Source organism: Cygnus olor, chromosome 8, assembly GCF_009769625.2.
Source record: "Cygnus olor isolate bCygOlo1 chromosome 8, bCygOlo1.pri.v2, whole genome shotgun sequence".
In the NCBI taxonomy this organism is placed as follows: Eukaryota; Metazoa; Chordata; class Aves; order Anseriformes; family Anatidae; genus Cygnus; species Cygnus olor.
This window is the reverse complement of record NC_049176.1, coordinates 13,074,727-13,099,730: the sequence shown is the minus strand read 5'-3', so window position 1 is coordinate 13,099,730 and position 25,004 is coordinate 13,074,727. Positions and strand designations below refer to the sequence as shown.

The 25,004-nt window shown below is 46.9% G+C and overlaps 1 protein-coding gene across 1 annotated transcript in view; it reads right to left on the bottom strand.

Annotated features, from left to right (window-relative positions):
• LAMC1 (laminin subunit gamma 1) overlaps positions 1-25,004 on the bottom strand; it is a 63,584-nt gene that overhangs the window by 6,299 nt on the left and 32,281 nt on the right. Inside the window, exons 2-21 of the mRNA XM_040565093.1 lie at positions 17,194-17,498; positions 15,083-15,213; positions 13,940-14,106; positions 12,130-12,318; positions 10,037-10,154; positions 9,825-9,923; positions 9,585-9,721; positions 8,658-8,780; positions 8,379-8,568; positions 7,995-8,107; positions 6,761-6,982; positions 6,479-6,667; positions 4,777-5,022; positions 4,534-4,687; positions 3,934-4,076; positions 3,353-3,531; positions 3,068-3,224; positions 1,011-1,216; positions 516-595; positions 16-153 (exon numbers count right to left, since the gene is read on the bottom strand). Coding sequence (XP_040421027.1) covers positions 16-153; positions 516-595; positions 1,011-1,216; positions 3,068-3,224; positions 3,353-3,531; positions 3,934-4,076; positions 4,534-4,687; positions 4,777-5,022; positions 6,479-6,667; positions 6,761-6,982; positions 7,995-8,107; positions 8,379-8,568; positions 8,658-8,780; positions 9,585-9,721; positions 9,825-9,923; positions 10,037-10,154; positions 12,130-12,318; positions 13,940-14,106; positions 15,083-15,213; positions 17,194-17,498 — 3,286 coding nt within the window. The remainder of the gene's footprint in view (positions 1-15; positions 154-515; positions 596-1,010; positions 1,217-3,067; positions 3,225-3,352; positions 3,532-3,933; positions 4,077-4,533; positions 4,688-4,776; positions 5,023-6,478; positions 6,668-6,760; positions 6,983-7,994; positions 8,108-8,378; positions 8,569-8,657; positions 8,781-9,584; positions 9,722-9,824; positions 9,924-10,036; positions 10,155-12,129; positions 12,319-13,939; positions 14,107-15,082; positions 15,214-17,193; positions 17,499-25,004) is intronic.

Here is a 25,004-nt window from a genome sequence, read left to right as displayed (position 1 = left end):
CTGTTGCTGACTCACTTCTGGTTAAGCTCATCGATATCATTTGCAGTTTGGTTTTCCCCAGCCAAGGTCTTCAGCAGCAGCTGATACGCTTCTGTGGAAGTATCATTCGCTGCCTTGGCTACGCGAACAATCTCATCCGCTTCTTGCTTGTGTCTGGACAAGATTACAGAAGAAAAATAATGCCATTGGAATTGTCAAGCAGCAGTTTCTATCCTCAACTCCAAGTTTTTATTTTCTCCTATTTTTCCTTCCTTCACCCAGATTTGCACAGCTGCAACATTTGCAATGGAAGATGCTGTTTGAGAACACCTCTGCAACCACAGGCGTTACTCCAGCAGCACCCACAAGACCAGTCTATAAGCACCACTACAGTCACACGCGTCCCTAGTGCACAGACCCGGCGTCTGCCCAGACACACAGGCATGCACCCAGACCAAGCCTCATTTCCCCCCCTCTTCTAGGTGGCTGTAGGGCACTGATGTGCGCTGGGAGGAGCGTGCAACATCACAGGCTACCTTTCAGCCAGCTTACGGGCCTCTTCTGCCAACAGAGTCATGTTGTTAGGGTCGCCACTCGACTCCGGAGGTGTAATGGACTGGAAAAAAAGAAAGAAAAAATACCTTGAAGCTCTACTACCATCTTTTATTCATCAATGCTTTAAACATTTATTGTCATGATCTAAATGCTTTGAGATGTGTCTAACCTACTTCTGGCCTCTGTATTTCTTCTTAAGTTCATGCAGTTTCTACTAGCAGCTATCCCTTAAAAACAAACGTTTTGGTACTTATTTATTTATTTTAATATTTTTCTTTGAGCAGGGGGCTAAAATGCGATTTATGACAGATAATTGAGATTTTCCTTCGTTTTCCACATTACTGAGTAAAGGAGAAGATGCTTCCATAGCAAGTTTGCTACAAGAGAGAGAAAGAGCAGAGAAACACACCCAGACAGCACAGCAAGTAAAGGCCCTGTCCTCTCCTTGCCCCACTGGATCTCCACTGCACACTCACCACATTGTCAGCTGCCATCTTTGCCTTCTCAAGCATATCAGAAGCTGTCGTGATCAGGTCTTCTGTGGCTTCCACCCGTTTCCGGGCTTTCTCTGCCAAATTCTCCGTCTCCTGCACGGTGTTCTGGATGTTCCTCAGCCTGTTGAGCTGACTCACTAGTGTGCTGTTGATGTCTTTGAGACGATCCATCAGGCCCTGATCTACGTCTGAAAGACACGATACAAAAGAGGAAGCAAAATTAATTACAGCAGGAAGAGAAGCTGGAGCAGCAGCTTACCTTTGCAGGCAACATGTTGGCAGATTAATCCCCTATTGAAAGGGGACTTAGCAAAGCTGTTTCATGAATCAGTTAGCTTGAGATCAAAGCCATCATCAGAATGTGCATAAGAGTCATTAGCTACTAGTGAGACAGTCTGCTGGGTGTCTGAACCGGCTCTAACAGGAGATTTGTGTTCAGAATCATCTTTCACCTCTATCATTGATTAAAAAAAGACAACAGAGCTGCTCTTCATAAGGTATGAAACACCTGCTTTGCTAATTCTTTTTTATCTTAACCACTACAAGGGCAGTACACTGTCCTCTTTGGGCAATGGTGGCTCCCCCCTGAGACAGATGCAGCCTCCAGACAGAGCAGCTGGAAGATCTGCAGAACAGCAAATCCACCCCAGCTCTTCCCAGCTTTCAGCATCCCTCTGGACTGGGGAGGACAAACAACCCAGCCTTGGTTCTTCTATCTGTAGAACCTATGACCATGCAAAATACCCAAATTCTTGACCACCAGGTAACTCCTCATAACAATGTCATAATAATGGAGCCATAAAGCACAGATACATGCCTCAGGACCAGAAGGAATTATTTTTGGAAACGTGAGAGCACTGTTAAGAAATAAAGCACAAGAAGCCCACACGCCTCCAAAATTATGATTTTTTACAAATACATTGTGTCTTCACCTTGTAGCACATCCTATCTATTGAATGTGCACATTTAATGCCTTTAAAAAAATGCATCAAGTAGAAAAGCACAAATAAACATCACATGGGCTTTTTGCTAGGGTAGAATTTGTATTTAACTTGTCTTTTCTTGAGTGAAGATGTGGAAAGAAAGAAAAAATAACACCACAAAACCCAATCCATCCCCTAAACCTTACCACAACGCCCACTCTCCTATCTCCTACTCAGGACTACTGTTATCTAGGTGTGGATGCTAAACAGGGAACATAAAGCTACCCCAGTTAGAACTCAGAATAGTTTCAAGAATCATTCCCACTACCAGCAGGAATCTTTCCAAGCAAATGACACGTGATGTCAGATTTTTGCCAGCTTTTCCCAGTTCCGCACAAAGGGGGCAAATTTTTCAGAAGTGGTTTCAAATCAAGAGTCTTCTTCAAGTTGCTCTTCTCCAGAATACACATCAACTAACACGTTAAAAACCTCTCATCAAAAAACACTGTCAAATTACTAAATGCCCTGCTCACAGATATCCTATGGTCAAGAACCTCTTTGAAGCAGAGTTTAACAGGAAAAACACCTACAGGCCACCATAACAGCACTTTTCAGACCATTATACACTTTATGGTGGGATAATAAAACTTGCCAGTAGGATTTTGAAGTTTTCGTTCTAATCACTGATGACATCCCAACAAGAAACGCTTTATCCCAAGGTATCGGAGCAAATTTATAAACATTTTCACCATTTCTTACTGGTGAAAGCTGCAGATACAGAGATGTACCCATCTGTGTACTGGAAAGTCTTCTGCTTCTTTACAAAGCAAGTAAACTTCCTTCGCACATGGAGAAGAGGGTAAGACCTCTATCTATTGTACAGAGACAAAGGCAGATTTTTCTTTGCTTAAATAAAGACCAGAGGGAACACCAGGGGTAAATCACAGCCCTCGTTGTTTCAGTGATTACACGTACAGCCTCAGCACTACCCAAAATAGTTGTCTACCCTAATGCACAGTACAGGCCTGAAAATAAAAGCTTTGCATCCTAAGGAAATGTGCACATCAAGCAAAGAGCTCATTCTTCATTAGTCCATGCCTGATCGGCTCAACTCACCTTTACTGTTTTGTGCTTCTCGGAGCAGCTCCATGACATCTCTTTCTGCCTGCTTCAACCTCTCCTCAAAGGCCTGGTCAGTTACAGTTTCTTCTCCCGTACCCAGATTCGCTATAAGATTTTCCAGCTCCTGAAGCCTCTCTCGCTGCTCTGCCACCTGCGCGAGAGGGATGGAGCACAGCTACAGCACGGAGCGAGGAGCAGTCAACATATTTGCTGCTGGGCAAGTAGGTATGGTGCGTGGCACCGACTCTGGAAACCAAACAGTCACGTTCGTGGCCTTACCTTATCTTTCACTAGTCTGTAACATGCAGGACACTCCTGACAGCCTGGCCACGACCGGTTGTAGAAATAGTTCTCCTCGCACTGGTCACAGCGGGTCCCCACAAAGCCTTCCTTGCACTCGCAGCGACCGTCCTCCCGGCACTGCAGGGAACGCGAACCCTCAGGGTCACAGTCGCACGCTGCAGGGAAGTCAAACCTCAGTCAGAGCTGAGAGGATGCAGAAATACCCTACAGCTACAGACCATTCCCTGCAAACCAACAGGGGACCCACCAACCCACAGCCAGAGCCCTGCTCCCCAGCAGGGCGCTGCCACACATGGGAAGGCACACCGCGTAGCTGGACATGCTTTATTTCATGTCAAACTGTATTAACAGTTTTGCCATTGCCTCTTCCACAAAACATTTTAATTTCTTACCCCATTTCATTGTAACCAACTTCACTTTTTTTTTTCCTCTCTTGAAAGGTGGGGATATGAGGAGAAAAGTTTGGACCATACTCTTTTGCAATTATGTTTACAAGGTATGTTGCTCCTCAATGCTGGATCTGTGAACTGAGACCGTCTGCATGGAATCTCACTTACGTTTGCAGCCTTCAGGGCCAAATCCAAAGTGGTTGGCCTCGCATCTGTCACAACGCTGGCCAGTGACGCCAGGCTGGCACTCGCACTGCCCTGTTCGTATGTCGCACTGGCCGTTGGTGGAGCCCAGTGCATGGCAGTCACACCTGGAGGACACAGCCACAGGTTAGGTGGTGACAACAGACAGCAGGCATGAGTGAAGCACCTCTGAAGGAGACCTAGTGAGCACAGCTGGAAGTTTCCATGCCAGTGGAGTGACTTTGCTTGCAGTGCAGATATGGGACAAGGCACCGAGCCTTTGAACCATGCAAGGTCACTTGGTGGTTGCACTAAAAAAGGAACCCACGAGCCCTGGCTACCAACGATCACGCAGCCACGTGACACGTTTCTATTTAAAACTCTGATTTAAGGCTATTTATAAAGCTATTTATAAGTCAAGCTTTTTGTACAGCCTTTGGAGCTGCTCCTTAACTCCTGCTCCTCCCCACCCTTGGCAGCATCAACACTGAACACCAGTTACTTGTGACAAACATCACGTTCCTCCACCTGCTAAACACAGACCCTCCAAAACCAGGCTCGTTGCCCCATGCCAAGGTGACTTACCTCTCACAGCCACGTCCGCTCTGGAGGTTGAAGAAGCCAGGCTCGCAAGCACTGCAGTCCCTCTCGGTGACGTGCGAGAGGCACTCGCACTGCCCCGTCACTTGATTGCAGCTTGTCTGTTGATTCACAGTGCCATAGGGATTACAGTGACAGGCTGCAAAAAGAAAAGGAATGGGAAGCATCACCCAAAGGCAGTTCTCAGGGACAAAACTGCTTTTAAATGTGAGAGGAAAAGGCTCTTACCCCGGCACTTGTCGGCAGGGTTGGGGGCCAGGGGGTTCCCGAAGAAACCATCCTTGCAGCGGTCGCAGTAGAAGCCGGCTGTGTTGTAGATGCACTTGAGGCACTCGCCCGTCTGGCGGTTGCAGTTCCCCACGGCGTTAGGATCGATGTTGTCATTGCACTGGCACAGGCGGCAAGGCCTCACAGCACCGTTCTCACCAAGTGGGTCCCCAAAATAGGCATCGTCACACAGCTCGCATCTCTTGCCTGGGGCGGGACAGAAGCGCACATGCTACAGCAGAGAGCCCACTGCCGCAGTCTCACCTGGCCTCCTTCTGCAGCCCCCCCAAAAAGTACACTCCTCAGCTTCTTCCCCTTTTCTCCTTGTGAAAGAACCAGAAAGGTGCACAAGACTACACAAGAATCCCTCTCAATCTCTAGATTTAACCCTTTCTCATTGGAACTTTGCATTATGAATTATTTCAGCTTCCCCCTTCCCTCCTATCACCTCCAGTCCTATCTGCTGTAATTTGTTGTTAATTGAAGAGTTCAAGTAGGTAGAACTCAGTGGGACGCCACTGCTTCAGGAAGCCACATGGCCAACGAGAGCTGCTGAACCTTCACAGGCAGCCACAAAGCATCCAAGCCAGCAGTTCCCAAAGCTCATTGCAGACACAACCTTGCCAGCCAGCTAAAAGCTGTTTCTTTGGCAGTTCTTACACACACAATCCATCTTTCCCCTCACCTTTCCCACCACATCACAACCACATACAGAAAGATGGGAGTCAGGAGGAACCCTCCTGTGACCCTGTCAGCTACAAGTAAAGGTGGGCTTTTACCGAGCAGCCTGAGCTGCGAGGGACTTGGAACTCAGGCCCCCATGCTCTGCTTTAGTTCACCAAGTGGTGGCACCCATGGCAACTCCCTTGAGCTGCTCTAGATAGCATGTCTGTGTGCTTGATCAGGGGCTTTCCTAAGCATTTAAGGCATTTACAGGTACTCTGTACTTTGGACTCTTTCATGCCAAGCATAAAATCAACAGAGAAGCACTGAAGCTGCCAACCATTTTAAGTCTTATTTGCTGTTGGCAGGCAGAACAAAAGGCTCCACTTAACAACTCAAGTACACGCTCAGACTTCACGGTTTATCATTAAGAAAAAAGAGCAGCACCTGTTCACATTTCTCTTTAGAACTGTTGAGTATAAATTTGGTCTCGTACTTTGCAACTGGTATTCATGAGTCAATGCAGCCTTCCTGCTTTTTCCACGCAGGACACTGGCCCTCTCTCTGCAAGCATCCCAAGGTGCCTCTGGCTGGCAAATAGGCTCATCTTCTAATTTTGTTTCAGTCTGACCCATCCTTCCTGGCTCTTTTAGATCTATCAAACTTTCAGCCCAATACCACACAATCATGTGTACTAGACTCTGTACCAGAAGCTAGCATGGCTCAGATACATAGCAGAGAAATGTTTGGGCTTTGTACAGATTAAATCTTTGTTACCCTTTTGATCTTAAGAGAAGGGCACAAAGAACAGTTCTTCAGCCCTGAGCCTTACAAGAGAGAGAAAATAGGTCTAGAAGAAGGGAGAAATAAATTGCATTTGAACCAGGAGACGCAGCAGTTGTCAGTGCCACTCACTGTGGGTCACGGCAGCAGAACTGGTAGAAGACATGTCCACAGGCACACGGGGTGTAGAACAAAGCCCCTTCTGGTAAGGACTCACCTGTCGTGCCAGCCTGGCAGCTGGTGCACACAACCTCCCTTGTGCGGGGCACGATGGCACAGCTGGAGCCGCCGGGGCACGGGCAGGGCTGGCAGTCCGAGGCCGTGCCTGCTGTCGCATCTCCGTAATACCCATCGCTGCACTTCTCGCAGTGAGACCCTGCTGTGTTATCCCTACAGTTGCACGCACCTGGAACATAGAACACATTTTTTTTTATTCTTCATCCAACACGGGAAGGAGAACAGCCCCCTGGCTGCTCCCTTTCCCATCACCCCTTCTTACCTGTCTCAGGATCGCATGTCTCGCTGTGCCCGTTGCAAGTGCAAGGCACGCAGGGGCTGTAGGGCCCGAGGCCGGGCGTCTCCCGGCGGTACCCAGAGGAGCAGCGCTCACAGAACTGCCCCTCGTAGCCTGCTGGACAGGAGCAGCTCTCCACCCATGCCGCAGGCACACCGGGCCCGGGGAGAGCACTTGTGATGGTAACATCATCCAGGTGGCCAGCACCTGGGAACCAGAGAGGGGAAATACTTCATGAGCATGTCACCTAGTGCATCTGAACTGCACAAGAGACAGGTTTGCAGCTGATAAGGTAAATCAAGAAGCAAAATCCTCCAGGGAAGTTTAGACAGATGACAGATGCAATATAGCTCACGCAGGGCATGTGCAGGGCTAGAACATTGAGAACGACAAGCCAGAGGAGGATGCTGAGAACAGCACATGAGTAAGTACTGTCAGCTAAAAGAAGTTATGCGTTACATGCATATGGTTTCCATTTCCAAATCAAATACCAAAAACAATTCCTGCCTTTCTAGGGAGGACAGACCATCTCTCCAGCAATTTAAATACACCTTCCTTATGCAGTGTCTGTAAACCTTACCTCAGGGCAAACTCTTCAGCATTTGAAAGCTTCCCCCCACTTGTTTTTAAACTCAGAAAATCCTTCACATGGCAATATCCAAAGATTCAAATATTTTTGCCCCTAATTAGTGCCTGATTTTCATAAATCCTCATCACGGGATACCTTTGAACATGTTCAGCACATGCTGTGCTTTCAATCCCTTGTCCTCCACACTTGTCCTGCCAAGGCACGATCAGAAAACAGGGGGAAGGTAACTGTTCCTGACGAAATTATTTTAGACTCTCTACATCTCCCTTACCATGTTCTTCAGGACTCTGGATTACATCTTACTACCAATCTGGAAGACACTGGCTGCACAACACAGCAGAACTCCACATTTAGAAGCACAGAACCACATCTGTTCCCCAGAGCAGCATCAGCAGGTAATGAGGGCTCATTTTGAGACTCACAGGCAGCACTTTGCTTGCCCACCCCCTCTCCAGAAAGCCCAAGAGAAGCTGTTGCACTGCAAGGCCAGGTGGAAAGCAATTCCACATGGCTTTGCCAAATAAGTCCACACAGCTGTTTATGACTAGGTCCTGCAATAAAACAACTGGATCACTGGACAAATGGGCCTGTCTGCCCCTCTTTTCTGTGACACTCTGCTCAGCAACTCACTTCTCTCGCTGTATGTGCCACGGATCTTGATGGCAGTCAAATTGTGGAGAAGCTTCTGAAAGTCGAATGCAGACAGAGCAGGCCTCCACGGGTAGTCGGTAGCCTCATGGAGCCTAGAGAGAAGAGTCGTGCATCATTTGCAAAGCTTTCAGATGCTAACAGCTGTGCCCTTTTAAAGCACCATTTCCAACAATGGTATGTGATTGCCACATACTTTGCATACACTTATGCAACACTGATGAACAGCTTCAAATTAACCTGATAAGACTGCTCTTGTGAGCTAAAATTAATGCTGTTTGTTTTCTCAAGAGCTGATAGGGCAGGGTGCACAGCAGGCTAGGTCCCAGCTGCTCCAGCCTCCTGCTGGGCTGGGACCACGCTCACCTGAAGGTGTAGGTCAGCGGGCTCTCACTGGGGTAGGAGTTGCCCTGAGCAATGAGAGGCACTGACACTCTCAGCCCAGCCCCTTCCAGCACCAGGTCCTCTGCGGAAAGGCGTGTGTCTCGTCTGTCCACGCGGAAGGAGAAGGTCAGGTTCTGACCGTAACTCAAAACTTGGTTGCCCAAGAACTTGCCTGAAATGGGAAGAAATCCTTACAGTCAGGGAACAGAGAATGGGAAGGTCACAGGCAGTGCAGAAAACCTCGCTTCTTGAATGACCTACGTGGTGCAACAAAATACATGGGGAAGTAGCTGTCTGAGATGACTGAGATATCCTGGGTCTCTGCACTCCACTGGAGGGGGACTTCTGAGCCGTCACGTTGTTCAGCACGCCACTCGTCCTCTCCTGAAAACCAAACGTACAAGGATCAACACCCTTTGAAGGAGCAGCTTTGCACAGACTACTCACATCATACTGCAAGCTGCTCATATATAACTAATTTGTATTTTATACACTGGTACTAACTGACCTGAGTCAGTTGTTGGAGTGCTGACTTGAACCCTCTGAACTTTGAGCCCTACAAAAAATACTTTTCAACATCTTTATTTCTAAAAACCTCAGTAAAGAACTGGAAAACTTGAAGTCATCTATGACTTGATGCAAATTTCAGCCTTCATAAGAGCTGTTCTCCATTGGAATTTTAATTAAAAATATGTTTTCAGACTATGCAGAATGAAAACATTTGTATGCAGGAAACTGACTGTATGAAAAAAGATTTGTGCACAGCTTACACATCCATCAGAAACCCACCTGTTTTATTCAGAGCCATTTAACCCAGAATCTAAAATGATTATAATCCTCTCAAACTCCTGATTTGGCTCTAAAATTGAGAAAATGCCCCTCTTCTCAGCACCTAAGTTACAAAATTTTACATCTGCAACATCTACTTAAAACTGTGAGGTGTACGTTAAACACAGTGGGTGCCTGAGGCCAAAGCAGCAAATTCCTTCCACCCCAACTGAACAAACAACCTGAAGACAGGGAAGCTCCCACTGACTTCAGTAACTCAGCACTTCCGAGAAAAGTATTCTGTACTTGCCTGCCCAAAGTTTGCTATCCCACACAGGGAGGAAAAGAGCAGGATTTTAATCGCTTCTCATGCTTTGGTCTACAGCCCAACCTGAGATACAAAGACAGACTCAATTTTACCAAACTGGAAGCTGGAGGTGATGCTGTAGATGCTGTAGCCAGGGGCATTGGCGCAAACTGAAGAGTGTCCAAAACAGAAGCAGGGGGTACAGCCTCTTGGATTTGAGGGATCCAGATGGAAAAACCCAGGTTTGCATCTGCAGATGCGAAGGAAAAAGAATTAATTTCCCTGATGTTTACTCCAGGCCATTGCTCAAATATTTCTCATTCTTGAAACAAAGCCACAGGAAGAGAACTCACCTCTCACAGTGGAAGCCTTCAACATTGTCCTTGCAAGTACACCGTCCTGTTTCGACATTGCATTCACCTGTGCTACCAGCAGGATTGCAAGAACAGGGCCTGAGAGAGACAAGAGAGAGGATAATTCATTAAAGCCGCACAGCCCTGAAAAGGTATCTGTTTTTTCTTTTAGACAGAGGTTCCTCCACCAAAGAGCAGCAGTTCCCCCTTACCTGCACCCAGCCTCAGAGAGCGAGTGGAAACCTGGCTGGCACCGGTCACATTTATCACCCATCACGCCAGGTTTGCAGCTGCACTGGCCGTAGCTATCGCACTGCGTGCTCAGGGAGCCTGTGGGGAAACAAGGGACAGGGACCTTAACAGACCCACGGAACTGTATGAGCTCGTGATTTTCTTCACCTCTATGAAGTGTGCAAGATACACAGAAGTCTGAGGCATAGCTTCAAGCTGATGAGCGATGCCTCACAGTTCACTGCTTTTCCATAGCAACGCTAAAGAGACAAACCTTTACCTAGTCTTCCAAAAACAAATCTGTTGTCAGCTTTAAGTATTCTTTCCAACTACCCCTTTTATATGTACCTTTACCCTTTCATTGCATGCTCCTCCTTATTCCTCTTCTGTCCTCAATGCTGTCTTTGCCTGCCTATTTAATTCCCTGCCTTTTCTTTCCCTGCAACACATCCTTTCTGAGATTTTATATCCTAAATCCCATGTTCTTCCTAATCATGATTTACCCTTTGCCAGGAGATATCCTGACCTCTTCTCCCCCTCATGTTCCAATTTTCTCCATTGACTCCCAAGTTGGATTTAAAGACTGAATTGTCTCCTCAGAGAGAGTCTGCTTGTGACACTATTAACCTTAATAAATTCTACAGCAAAAATCTCATTTTTGACAGGACACATTCCTCAAAAGTACTAGTCAAAAGCAGAAAGGGACTTGCACAAACAATAGCACAGGTTTCTTTAATCTGAGGCAGACAAAATGCTATTTTCCCAAGCACCAATGCAGCCAGCAGACTAGAATTTGTCAGCATTGTGAGAGTTAACTACCAGGATAAAAGTATATTAAAATACAGAAATAGTTGCTTCTTTCCACTTTGATCCACACTAGAAGATTATAGCAAAGCAGAAAGTTGTGAGATGATTAGGTCAGACAGGATAGAAGAGAGAGAAGAACTCACAAAGCTTTCACCATATGCAGAGTTTAAATCCCATTGCAGTCCCACTATTGAATATGTAGGAAAAAACAGTAATCCGATGAAAAACTAACATCTAAACTAATTCAGGGCCTTCAAATACCACTGGGTGACAGTGTGCCATGGCATACAAGCTGATGGCTAAATTATAAAGCCCTTTGAAATTCGTCCTTAAATACCTGAGACATCACCTCATTGCTTCTCCCACTCCCTGACACAAACCCTGTGCACAAACACGCCGTAAAATAAGGTCAGACACAAGAACCAGGGAGAGCAGAGGGAGAAGAAAGAGGCCTTTCTTGGTCAAAAGTTTCACAACTGTGCAACTCTCTGACCAAATTAGATAGGAGACATACCCTGCCAGACCTCTTGCTGGCTGCTTTTAGGGCATGCCACAAGCAATTACTTATTCCAGCTACTCTATTTTGGAACCTCACATCATATCTTACTATCTGTTACCCTTTGTTTCCTTCACCCGTATTTGTCGTGGGACTGGTGTAGTTAAGGGATTGCTCCATACAGGTCAAGTGGTTCCCTTGACTACAAAAGATTTGTTCTCCTGCCAGAATTTTTTCCGATCTTTTTTTTTTTTTTAAAAAAAAGGAGTCTGACTACATATTTTGACTCGACTTTGTTTTTTTCTCACCCCCTTTTGTGTTTAAGGTTTCAGCAGTTTATATTTACAGTGCTTAGATACTCAGTAGGAGAAACTGATGCTGCTAATGCTCACTACCATTCTTCAGTATGAACAACTTCCAGAAATATCCACTCGCGTAATCTTGTTTATTAAGAATTTAAATGAGCACTTCAGTGCTGGGTGTGTCCAGGGTAACACATACACAGTTGTGAAAAAAAAAAAAAAGACAACTATTTTAGAGCACATTTGATGGAGGAAATGCTGCAGTGGTGGATCCATCTGCCCCTGCCACCCCAGTTAGATCCAAGGATAATTTTAACCATAATACAACCCAATAAACATTTCCTGTGTAGGCCAAAAGAAAAAAGAAAAAAAAAGTCTCTTTTTACCCCTACAGTTTGCCATCAGCTGCAAAACTGAGAGAAGAGCTTGCATGAACTTCCATGCACAAATACTCGCTGCCTGTACTTACCAACTGGGTTGCAGCTGCAGGGCAGACATCCCTCCTCGCTCCCGAGGCGGTAGAAGCTGTCCCTGCACCTCTCGCAGTGGGCACCGTCGGTGTTATCCTGGCAGCCCATGCAGTGGCCGCCGTGGCCTGTCGAGCGGTACAGCTCAGGGTCGAAGTAGCACTCTTGGGACCTCCCGTTGCAGTCGCAAGCTGCAGAAAAAGAGTATCATCCGTGAGTAGTGTGCACGGCTATCTCCCGGAGCCCAGCAGTCACAAGACCCACTACACAAAGCTGATTATTCAGCTCGGAGAAGGAACCTTTAACCATCCTAAGGCATTTGTGCCGCAGTGAGAAGAAAGAGGAAAAAACGTGTTTTTGCAGCAGTTGCGGGTACAAGGCTGTAACGATGAAATGGGCTTGATGAACCAAACCAGCCCACAGCTACACCAACTGTCAGCACAGACCTCGAGTACTTCATTCCCTCCATCCCCTAGGGGAGGGAAGTGACTGGCGGTGCCATCAAGCACCCGAGACCACGGACAGGCAGGGCTGGAAGATACCCGGCATCGCCTCCTCGGGCCGGGCTGCCACTTCCAGCCGCCGTGCTGCCTCCCACACAGCAACACTCATCTCAGCCACGCAAACAGGCACCAGAAGATAACAGTAAGGGCTGACCCCCTTCTGCACAAAGAGTTTCTGCTCCGGGAGCAGGCAGACCACAGATTTCCTCTGTTCAGGGAGCAGGAGAGCTGGGTTTCATTGGCCTGTCAAGGGAAGCCACAGGTCTCCACCAGACAGCTGGGAACTATCAGCACACACAGAGGTCAGACAGGAAGAAAGCTTTTCTGTCTGAAAAAGCTTCCCCATAAAGTAAACTAGCAGGAGCTTTGGTCTGCGACACAAAACTGAGAAAAATGAATTGGCATTTGGTCCTAGAGATTCCCATTTGCAGCCCAGAACTGTTGCAAGTCTTGAAACTGGATGAAACAGTTTACAAGTAACTAAAAACCAATAATTCAAATGCAAGAGGAAGTCAGAGAATACTAAATGAGCTTTGTAAAGGACAGTTATACTCCAGCATACTAAATGCAGGTTTTTTTTTCTAGTACAAACTGCTATGTTTTTGTGGCAAACCTTTCCTAAAGGTCACTCCAGTCCTCCAGAAAGGAGATCTCCCTTTCTACGGATCTTCCAGAAAGGTCCTACAGGACAGGAATGACAAACCCAAGCCAACATTCTTCAAAAGACCTGGATGTGCTCAGAGTAGCACAAGGAAATGGACTTTGCTCTATTTTCTCATCAGCTTATACTCTGAGACAGGAATCTGAGCTCATTTTGAGAGTGCCTTATGTGTGCAAATCCCTGAGGAGAATCTGAATGCTGACACGATAACAGTAACAGCCCATCTGCAGCCATGAGCTTCATCAGAGAACAAGCAGGACATTCTGTGTAATTGCCAGATAAAATACAGCATTTGGTCGTTCCAGTTCAAGGTCTGCCTCAAAAGGAAGCTCTGGTCTTCTTCCTCTGAAAATGTGGGCAGACGTTTGTCAGATTATTACATTATCTAAACTCACACTGAAGGCTCTCTGTAACCTGAGATACTTCCAGAGGCATTAAGAGGGATTTAAAGCATCTCCATCTTGAGAGCACAAATCCTACAAGCAGTTTATTGGACATGTACTCCTAAACCACTGGGGAAACTGTATTCAAGACCCTTAGCACTGGCTAACTGGAGCTGAGCCTTAAAACCATGCAAGACCAGCATGACAACAGAGGCAGGGGACCAAAACCATGAGCAATTTTCGTGCAAGGCACGGTCACACGTACGCAAGCATTCATTGGCGCTCTCTGCTGTCGCTCTCCTCCACGGCCGGTCATTGAAGAAAGGAAGACACTTTTCACAGTCGACCCCAAAAGTGTTGTGCTTGCAGTTGCAGACCAGCTTTCCAAGATCATTCCTCACGCACTCGCTTGCGTGACCGTTGCATTTGCATCTGGGTAACGAGAGACAAGGAACAGGAATTTAAACTTCAAGGATCCAGGTCACCCACAGAGCAATCCAGAAAACAACGCCCAGATCTGAAAGTTTGAGACAAGACATATTTGAAGGTGTAAGACTCTGGCAAAACTGCTAACACAGCTACTATAAAACAAGCACATGTAGCATGCTCAAGGCAAGTATTTTAAGAGCAAGGAGGCTAACCTGCCTCCTCTGAAGTCCGTCACTGAAGTAGAATAAACTGAGCAGGAGAAGCAAAAATGTTGGGTTTAGACTAGCATGCATCTCTCTCACGAAAGTCCAAGAAGAGATGTGCACACTGGCCACATGCTACCGTTTGTAAGGGTAAGAAATTAATTAGCACAAGGTGACTGATACCAAAGCCCAGTCTCAGGACTGCTCTCTGCAAACAACCTGAAACACTCCATTGGTCCCAACTCTATTTATGAAAACATTTTATTGTCAACAAATTAAGATTAAAGCATTTTGCAATATGCTTTAGCAAAAGGAAGAGGGCACAGAGAACCACGGTATTGTACAGTGCTTCAGATCTTTGTAGGATTTGTCCCCCAATATTTAGGTGTAGCATGTCAAAAATCTCAGTATCTCTGCTTTTATTCTAGACTACACATAAAGCAAAACCACAAAAAACACTGGGTAGAAAAAATTTTTTTCCCTTTCATTTTACATCCTTGTCACTCTTTTTGTACCCCTTCCCCAATTGCTTAACATTTGATCTAATCAGGAAAATAAAATATTCAACCTGTCTGTCCCTGAGATTTATAGCCTCAATAGGTACTACATAGTGTTTGCAAGCTTCACGAGACACATTCTGCTGCATTTTTGACTTAGGACAGTCAATAAAGACTGGAACCTAATGGTACCACGTGAGTATAATCAAAATCTTTAGAGCACTTCGGTAATCCTGACCAAAAGCTTCAAACAAATACAGAGGTTTATTGTTTACTCACCTACCACCCACGGCAAAATCAGAAATAGCATAGTAATACGACTTGAGAACTTTGGGGTCGTTGAAGACTTCATCTCCGAAGGTGTTCAGACGGTTGAGGCTCACCCTGATGTCAGTAGCTGTCACCCATTCCTAGAGCAGACAGAAATCCCACCAGAGTACATACACATCAGACGTACCCCTCCAGCGCACGTCAGCACCGTATCGTTAGCAGCTGTATTTACACTCAGTAAGTCACGCCAGCAGTCATTCATCAGTCAGCACGCTCCTGCCTCATCATTTCCCCCTCTGTACCTCTGAGGCTCACGCGTCCCTGCCCAGGAAGCCTCGCATCATATCCTCTCGGTTCAGATAAGTTTTCCAGACACCCCTCCTGTCCCTGCCTATCCTTCCCCATGCCTCCTCGGGTCCTCGCTGCTCTCAACTGGGAAGCCGTGGGCAACATCTTCAGCAAACAGAGCGGGGGGCCTGTGTGCTGCCCTCACATACCTCACCGGCTGACAACAGCTTTCTTGCAAAGCAAGAATGGAAAAAGCTTTAGGGTATGCTCGTCTGCAGACACACACCTCCAGACAAAAAGACACAGACAGATGAGTGAGGGTGGGAAGAAAAACAGGCAGGCAGATTTGACTTGCAGCACAAGAGCTTTTCACAATATTTACACAGCATCTTCAGCACAGTACCCTACCCTCCTCCAGCAACAGCCAGCAAACTTAGCCTGTCCCCAAATTTCATGTCATCTTCAGCCTGTGACTACTGTTAGCACCACACTGTTCTTATTACAGCTTTTACAATACTGTTTTCCTTCAAACACCATAAAGAACATGGGAAAAACATCCATGCATGTACAACTGCACTGCAGCTACGATGCTGATTAACCAGCACAATAAGAAGATTTGCTGAGTTACAAACACTGGCATAAACACAGGGAAATGCTGAGCACAAAACACACACTGACTTCAGTTCTGAAAAGCAATGCCAGAGGTTTGCATGTATTTTAGGAAACCAGTGGTCAGGTCTCCATTCCTTATGGGGAGTTTATGAGAAGATCACGCATCGTACCGCTAACTTGGGATCTCTGTTCACCCTTAATGACTGGACTCTGGTCACGGCAAGGTCTAGCTGCACAAACAAGGTGGCCAAAATGGCTCTTTTCCATTTTGCAAGTTCTTCTCTTTCCCATTAATCTTTATTTTCCTTTATATAATTGAGCCTTACCAGACCCTGCTTTTCTGCCCACTGGCTGCAGATCGGAGGCAGGCAAGCTCCGAACCTGCTGGGTGCCCACAACTCAGCGTGCTCTTGCTAATCTATGAGAACAGGGAAGGACGGCTGACACGAGGGCGTGCCGCTCACAGCTCCAGAGGAAGGAGGCAAGCCCCGATGGGGCAAATTCCACAGCTTGAGCTCTTTGTTGCAATATAATCTGGAAAAGTCATCAAGCAGCACAGAGAAAATGGCGAATAAACTGGATAGACTGGTGCTACTGGTATGCTCCAGACCACTACCCAGCCAGTGCTGTGAATGGTAAGAACAAAAAACCCCCCACTAAACCCCTTATCCAAGCCTTTTGTAAGAGAAACTAAATGCTGTAGATAAAACCAAGCTCCCCCCACCCCAGCACATGAGATAGAACAAGTTAGGGTTTCAAATAACCCTTTATTTGTTTAGAATACCACATTTCTTAAACTTTCACGCTCAAAACCTACATGCAAATGCCTCAAATATCAGTCTGACTCAGGCATTACCATCTCCTGGTCTTTTTGAAACAGCAAGATGCACACAACTGCCTTCTAAGTTGGCAGAGGTAAGCATCCAATAATTTCCATAATGCCTCTGAGAAGTCATCTTTAGTGCCACTAATTTTTTTCCTTTTTTGTTTTCTTTTTTTTTTTTTTTTTAACCATAAACTTACTTTTGATAGAGTCAAGAGTTTACTCTTTCTTCAAAAGCATTTATTTGGATCGTTCAACCCAATTTACCTGTCCAACAGTCCTTCAGGCTGAATGAGGCCTGTAAGTGCAGCCCACAGTTAGCACAAAGCTACCGCCCATGACAACTAAGCAAAAGAACTCAGCCCAGACCATCTGATAGCTGCTCCCGCTCACATACCTGTAGCACAGGGCTGTTGTCAAAGTTGTAAGCACTGGGTCGCCCCTCCAGTGTTGAGAAAGCCACGTTGCCCCCAGTGAGAGGGGAGATGTCACTGAACTCATCCGTGCAGAGTGCCTGCTGCTCATCCTCTCCAGTCCGAATAAAACCCCGATTGACTTTGTTATAGGTGCTCTCACAGGACCCGCTGTAGTACTGGTACGGCACCCACGGGCCATCTTCCCTGGTGCGTTTGTAGATTGCAAAGCTCTCCGGCCGGCTGGTGTGAAACTTCAGACGCACGTATGTGATGTCGAAGGCCTTTCCTGCAGGTGAGAGGAGAAAGTCATGAGAAAGACTCAACTTAAAACAAAGACTGAGGAGAGCTGCACCGCAGTTCTGTTTATAAGACCTCCTCTAGGACCATCCAATAGGACGAGCAGTGCCCAGTAGCACCAGCACTGTATTTCCCAGCAAAGACAAGGTGAAGATACCAACAGCAGAAGTCAACGGGAAGGCTGAGTAGATAAATAAACAGATCTACGGATTTCAGTGCAACCAAACACACAGCTCATGAGCTCTAATTCGTTTCTACAGGCATCACTGATAACGTCCATATCCCCAAAAATGACAGATTACATCAGATACGTTAACAGTTTGTGTGTGCAAGGCCAGGTACAAGTTAAACATGCAATTTGGTAATATTTTTTCCAAATACATGTACGGGAGAAGCAGCATCAACCAGAGGTTAGAGTCCCACCACAGAGCCTGTTTTGTACCTCTGCTTCCCCCAATCAGACAATAGCTCAAACTCTCTCTGCTCATGACGCCTTTCCTCCAGCACTGAGCTACTGAGGATACCCCTTTCTGTGTATTCCCTGGGAAAGATACAAGGTTTAAGTTTCCCAGAGCATATGATTAAATTTGCCAAGACACTTTTTGGATCCAAGTGCAGCAACCCACGAGCTAGCCGTGTTCTTCCTCTCCTAGGAGGAGAAATGCAACCCCACCTCCCTGCCCTCTGTTCATCTCCCGGCAGCTTTGTGAGCATCAGCAGATCATCCTCTGAAACAGATTCTCTCTGCTGACTTGAGCACCCGCCCCTGTGCACTGAACCAGACACAAGGGGTTTCACGCCCACAAGAAAACCTTCAACCTCAGCACGTTGCTGCATTCTTCACCTTGGCGTTCCTGCACCAGGAGCCGGGATGTTGCACTGGATGCCATCTCCCTGTGAGGCTCTAGGCTGAGGAACACCACCCGCACGCGGTGGTGGTAGGACAGTAATAACCACTGTCCTCCAGCATTATTAAACCGATAGGAATAATAACCTGCAACACAGCCTCACTGGACTTGGTCACTGGGGACAGCAGCACCAGGAACCCATACAGCTCATAATGCACCCGTGGGAGCTTCCTCCTCTAAGCAATGAAAACCATCAGGGAACAAAGACCACAACATGCTCCAGCCGCCTTCCTCCACTGGACAAGCTGCTTGCTGGCTGTTACTGCTGCATCTCGGCCAGCAGGCTGTGGGCGATCACCCCATCCTGGAGCTAAATGCACGCTGGATTTTGGATTTGCCGCAGGCAGCCAACAGCCGTATGGAAACGTGAGAGGCACAGCCACCAGCACACAGTAGGGAGCACGCAAGGACAAGGCGAGGTTTGTCTGGGACAAATCATCAGGAGTTTCCTCTCCGCCACATTCCCTTACCCTCCCACCACCTCCGAGAAAAACACTGCTCGGAGCACAGCCTGCAGCAGCCGCTGCCCTTCGCTTACAAAAAAAAGCCACCAGAAGAGTTTCAACTGATCAAGAATCAGGCGCTCTCTGCCTGGAGGTCACGCAGATTTAACCTCAATTTGTAAAAATGAACTAACTACACTGTGTTAAAGTTTAACACGAGGTTTTGCACCTGCTGAAGAGTGGTTCACTGCACAAGTTAAAACAAATCAGGCAGCACAAGGCGATGAGAACAGTGTGTGCCTCTAAGCACATATGCAAAAACCTGACTGCAATGAAAATCCACCTGCAATTTAAGTCCTTTCATACCTGTCTAACCTGACTTAAATCAGCTCAGGTTCATGCAAGTTAGGCTTTGAACTGAAGTTAATGAGTGACTCCAGACAAGACGTTCCATCTCCCCATCTCTACGTGAGACGTGGGGTTTGCAGATGCCGCTCCGCGGGTGGGAGCCTTGCCCCAGGGTTGTGCTGAAGCCCCTTCCCATGGTCACACCAGCTGCAAGATGCATCCACGATACTCGGGCCGGAGACACCAAGTGGTCAGGCTCGGGTCAGTGGCCGCAGCTCTTGTGTGCAGGACACCAGGAGCAGCCCGTGCTAGGCACGCTCACTGCATGGCCGGTGCAGGAGATGACTCGCTGTCCGTTCTGACCGCTGGGAACACAGAGGTAGCAAGAAAAGCGTGGTAAAGGATCCAGAACTCAGCACATCAGTACACACGCATACATACAGCACCTGAAAAACTGACGCTGGCATGTAGCAAGAACACACACACACACACACACACACACAAAAGACCAACCTCATGTTTAAAGGCTAAATCTGACAATACTCCCGTCTACCAAAAGTACTACTTTAGGGTATGCCATGGAAGACAACTGGGGCATTGTACAGACACGATCTCTCTCCCCGGCACTTCCTACAAAATGCCCATTACTATTTCTATAGTGTGCAAGCTGACGATGACCTAAGCACAAGACTGGAAGCCAGATACTCACAATCTGTGGCTCTTGCTCAGTACTAGCTCACTGTTGGTTTGGGGTCAAGCCACTTGACGCGAGCTCCTCACACACGGAAGGCAACAAGTGAGAAGCAATCACACTGTTAACGACAAATTGATTCCACAGGAGCCAGAAACTCTAAGTGTGAACACTCAACATCGTAATACAACTTGGGATATGCCTCCTCTTGCTGCCCAATTCCAGCAGGAGATGAGCAACCCCCTTTCTATTTAGAAGCATTTTCTGTATGAGTCTCAGCGCAAAGCGAAGAGGAAGCATATATCAGGTGTTTAAATCAGACCCTCACAGGCTTCACACTTCTCCTGCTATGTGGTCTCTTCTCAAGAACAACCCCTCGCCGAAGGCAAAGAGTGCTAAAAGGTGAAGAGCAGGTAAGCAGAACCTCGAGGCAAGCACAGACACAAACCGATAGCCAGACGTGCACAAATAGCTTGGTTTTCTTCAACTAGGACAGCCTCTCTCTAGAGAGAAGCAAAACCTCTGAGTTCAGGCTTCATCAAGATGACTTCAGGGAGGAAACGCGGTGAAAGAATCCAGCGAATGAAGAGGAGAAGCGGGCTTGTGCTTACACTCTGCAAACACTCTAGCAGGAAGGCCAGCTCCCAGCCTGCATGTCCCAAGAAAAGAAACAGATAGTAAAGTTTGCAGGGCCGTCCCAACAAAAACCACCATGCCACCTCCATAGCACGCAAACAACCCCGTTTTTTTTTTCCCCTTCTCTACTGCAACTAGATTATAGCTCTGTTCCCCAATCAGGTCTCCTACAGCTCCCCGAAAAAAAAAAAAAAAAAAAAAAACCACAGCTAAACTAAAGGTACAACACGTGCAGAATGCACTCTCGGCAGCACAAAAACATCTTTCCACAGAAATCTCTTATGCTAAATGGAAAGCGCAAGTCTTCATCTGCAGTTTTACACCACGGGCCAAAGAAAACGCACTGGAAACTGCACAGGTTTGCCCAGGTGAAAAGAAATTCATTTCAGCTGGCAGTGGAACTACTTGAGATGCCTTGCTAATGGTGTGACGCAGGAATGCAGTTACTGCACGCAGCAGGGCTGTGCTCCAGCACTGTATCAGCTCGCCACGGGTAAATACTGCTGGAACAATAGCGTTTACCCAAGACAGCTGACGGTGTTGAAATACGTTTTCCCCCTGTTTATACTGAGTGCAAAAGCTGTGCTTAGCAGCCTGGCCGCTAGCAGGGCTCTTCAAGGTTGCAGAGGCTTTTTGCTAGCAAAGCTAACCTTCCAGGCTGCCTCCAAGTCTTGCAGGGCTGAATAAATACATGCTACTATTACCCTGAGAAACGGCAACAGCAATAACTAGGTGAAAGGCAGTTTTAAACGTTTAATTTGGAAGACAAGAAGTCATTGTTCTTCTGTTCCTAGACGTTGGTAATTTTTTTAATCATGTTTTGGTCTACTTGGTCTCACATACTAGCATTCTCTTAAGAAAGCAGGCACACGCAAAAGCCTTGAAGGCAGCACTTCAGTTCCAGATTTGAGCAAGCCTGGGTGCCTGGAGAAGGGGTAAAGATGGTATCAGAGATGTTCCCTGTGCCGAAAGCTGCTAAACACAACCCCCAGCAACCTGACCGTGTTTTCAAGCCAGCCACAACCTCCAGGCAAGCTGATGGATGTCAGCAGGGTCGTTGCCCGCTTCTGCATCCCAGGGTCTAGCAGGAAACACACCATGCTGAAAACCGTAAGGATAGCCTGGAAAATTTAAGTAAATGCTATTTAGATCTTTACAAGAAACTCCTCCCTTTCCCCCCAAGTTAGGAATTCATCCCTAGACACAAAAGGCCTCCTTGTGCTCGGGCCCCTCAGAAGGGATGGATAATTTACATCAGGAAAGCATCCCGCCAGCTGGCACTCTGACTACAAGCACTGGATTGTGAGCAGATGCCTTTGAGATAAGCCCCGACCGACACTTGCCTCCTTCATTATCGGTCTGCTCACATCCTTTGCATGGCTTCAGAAAGAGCTCACGCTCCCTCTCCTTTATTCTCTGCAACTCCTCGGTGCAGCCTCCAAGCAGTAAGCTTTAAAATGCGGCTGTTAAGTTTTGCTGCTGAGGATAAAAGTCCATCTGAGAAGACCACGTCAGGCAGAGTCAAACTTCTGCACAAGTGTTTTCAGCAAAATTCTCTGAATAGTAATGACACAGCTCAGCATTGCTCTGGATGTTTCTCTTTTGGTTAGCTCCAGTTTCAAGCAGCTTTTTTCTTAGAGACACCTGCTGACGACAATTCCATGTAAAATTTAAAAGAACTGAAAACAACATGGTAGCATATTTATTACTTTGTTACTAGATTTCATTTCCAATTCACAGTGACGAGACAAAGAGCGAGCAGCTCTCAATACCCCTGGCATTTCCTTTTGCTTTTTGTCCCATCCGACCCGTCCCATTCTCAGTCCCAGGACGAAAGGCCAGGTTTGCCAGCCCACAGAACTGGAAGGCACCCAAAGCCACGCACCCCTCTTGTTCTCACTCCTAACTCCATTCTGCCTTCTTGAACTGTCATCCACCACCCAGCACAGTGTTGAACCAGCGAAAGACTTGAGGGCAGCGAAACACTTATCTGCTCCTCTCTGAGGAATGAAGAACTACCAGCAATAGCAGGAGGCAGCAGCTTCCACAGGGCGTAGCAGAGGTACTGCGACCCTACACAAGCAGAAAGCTGCAAGGAACACAAACACTGATGCTGGCAGACAGAAGCCAGCAAGTTAGCGAGCTCTTATTTAAGACTGATTGCTGCTTCCTGAGTCCACTACTCCAGACTCTCAGCTACTGCCGTATTTTGGGCAGCCTTCCACGCTAGAAACCCTCCCTAGAGCACAGGGACCACTGGTGCAAAGGCAGTATTTAAGAAGGAGTTATCCCATCCTGTGGAATGGGAAAGGGTTTTCCAGCATGCAGATGAGCGATGAAAGCAGGACAGTATTTATAAGGATGGGAGAATGAGAAACTTCCAGAGCAACTTGTTCTTTTGGAATAAAAAAGGTTTATTAAACATCAGCCCAACACCTGCAAGACACATAACTGGTAAGTTATGTCGCTTGCATCACATACACATGAAATGGCCAAACTTATGACAAAAAGCAAGGAATTATTATAGTTCTAGAGCAAATGTCCATTGTAACTACACCCTAGCCTTTCTGGGAAAATTTGTGGAGGAGGAAGATCACAGCACTGGTATTGCACATAAAGTGGAATAGCCAGAGTCTGAAAAAAAAAGAAAATGCAGGGTTTCTCCTTTTCTGATGATCTTCCTTAGAAAAACAACACCACGCAGCATCACAGACGACAGATCTCATTCTGCATGGTGGCCTTCCTGGGAACATACTGTGAAAAGTGGTAATGATAAAACTTCAGTTGATTTTCTTGTCCTCTCCTAAAGGACCTAGGGATTCAGGCAGGTGTGTCGTGAACAAGAAAGGTCTGAAGGATTTTAACATAACCTAATTACAAACCATGTTCCACCAAAAGAGATTTCAGCACGCAGAGCTCCACTAGAGTTGAGTGTCTGTGTTTTTAAGAAAGCCCCTGGAGAAATAAATACAGATTGCTTTTTCTAGGCATTCGTACCAAAACAGGGCAGGAGGAAGGAAACGCGTTTGGGACACTCGGTGGAACTGGCGCAGCCTTTAGCACACTGGAATGAACACGAACTCCCACCACCCCATTAGGTCATGCATTCTTCCAAGCACTCCTGAACAAAGGCACAATTGACTTGTGAGTGTAGGCGGTCCGGACAGCAAAAGGCTGCCTAGTAAATTATTGCATAATAATCCAACATTGATAAGTCATCAAGGCTGCTTGTTCCAGCCATGTTTCCAAAGGGGGAGGAGGGGAAAGTTGCTTCCCCCTGCATGGGCTGCAAGCAGCCTCAGGAAATAATAATAAAAAAAAACAACAACAACAAAACATCTTTTTCATCTGATGATGAAAAGTCAGCGTGTGGATCAGCACAAAAATCAGAAGATGTTGTCCAATAATTCAGTAAGGCTTGCTGCTTTATTTGTACAGCTTTGATGCAAAGATGTTAAGTTGACTTCCCAAAAAAGCCAGCTGTGTTTATTCATTAGGGACTGGAAAGATAGATACCATGTACAACACGGAAGTCCTATCTGCACAAGCAGCCTCAAAGCCCTTTTTCAGCACAAATGATAAAAGCTTGTTTTAAAAAGGCAAGTGCAGACGGATCACAGATGATCAAGGGCTCCACGTGCCATTTTGGGAAGGGCTCTGTTTCGTTCACGTACCCAGACTGCAAAGCTACCTGCTGCCACCAGCATCATCACCAAGGCAAGAAGATCTGGGTGACGACAGATCGGGATCCCAGATTGGGATCCTTGACAAGTTCATCTGCTGGTATCAAGTGCCCAGAAACTGCTCCATGGCCTGTGCTCAACAGGCATGGGTCAAACCAAGTTGCTCCTCCAACTCAAGACGTATCGAAGAGTTGGGGTTTACTGCTGGGGTTTCCTTACCTCTCCCCCAAATGAGAGCAAGCTGTCTTTTGCCCTTTATTCCCAGCAGAAGGCAAGGCAACTGCCAAGAAGCAATCATTTCACCACTGATAAACCGTAATGACCCCACCACCAGTGACTTTAGCAGTTGCAATCCCTTCAATGTGGCAGCTCCCACCCGCTCCCAATCCCAAGGGACCCTGGAGCCACAGCGAGGTTCAGTTTTCCAACCAAGTGCCCCCTGAAGGAGACGCAGCTACCACCCACCGGTAGGAACTGAAGCAAGCAGCCACCACCACAGCCCACACACCAGAGCAGAACTGGTGGCACCAGGAGGTCAGAGATCCACCACAAAGCATTCAACTGAGTCGTATATAGGCAGCACTTCCCATCCCTGGCAACGGGGTAAGATGCCTCTCTTACGGCTGGTTCTTGGGTAAGAAAGTATCTCTGAAGGAACCAAACCAAACCTGACCCACTGTCATGTCTTTCTCACAGGATTCAAGTTAAAGCGACAGAAGAAGTTGCAAAAAAAGCAAAAGTTTAAATAGCAACAAAATGAAGGTGTAGCTACTTTAAGCGCGATGT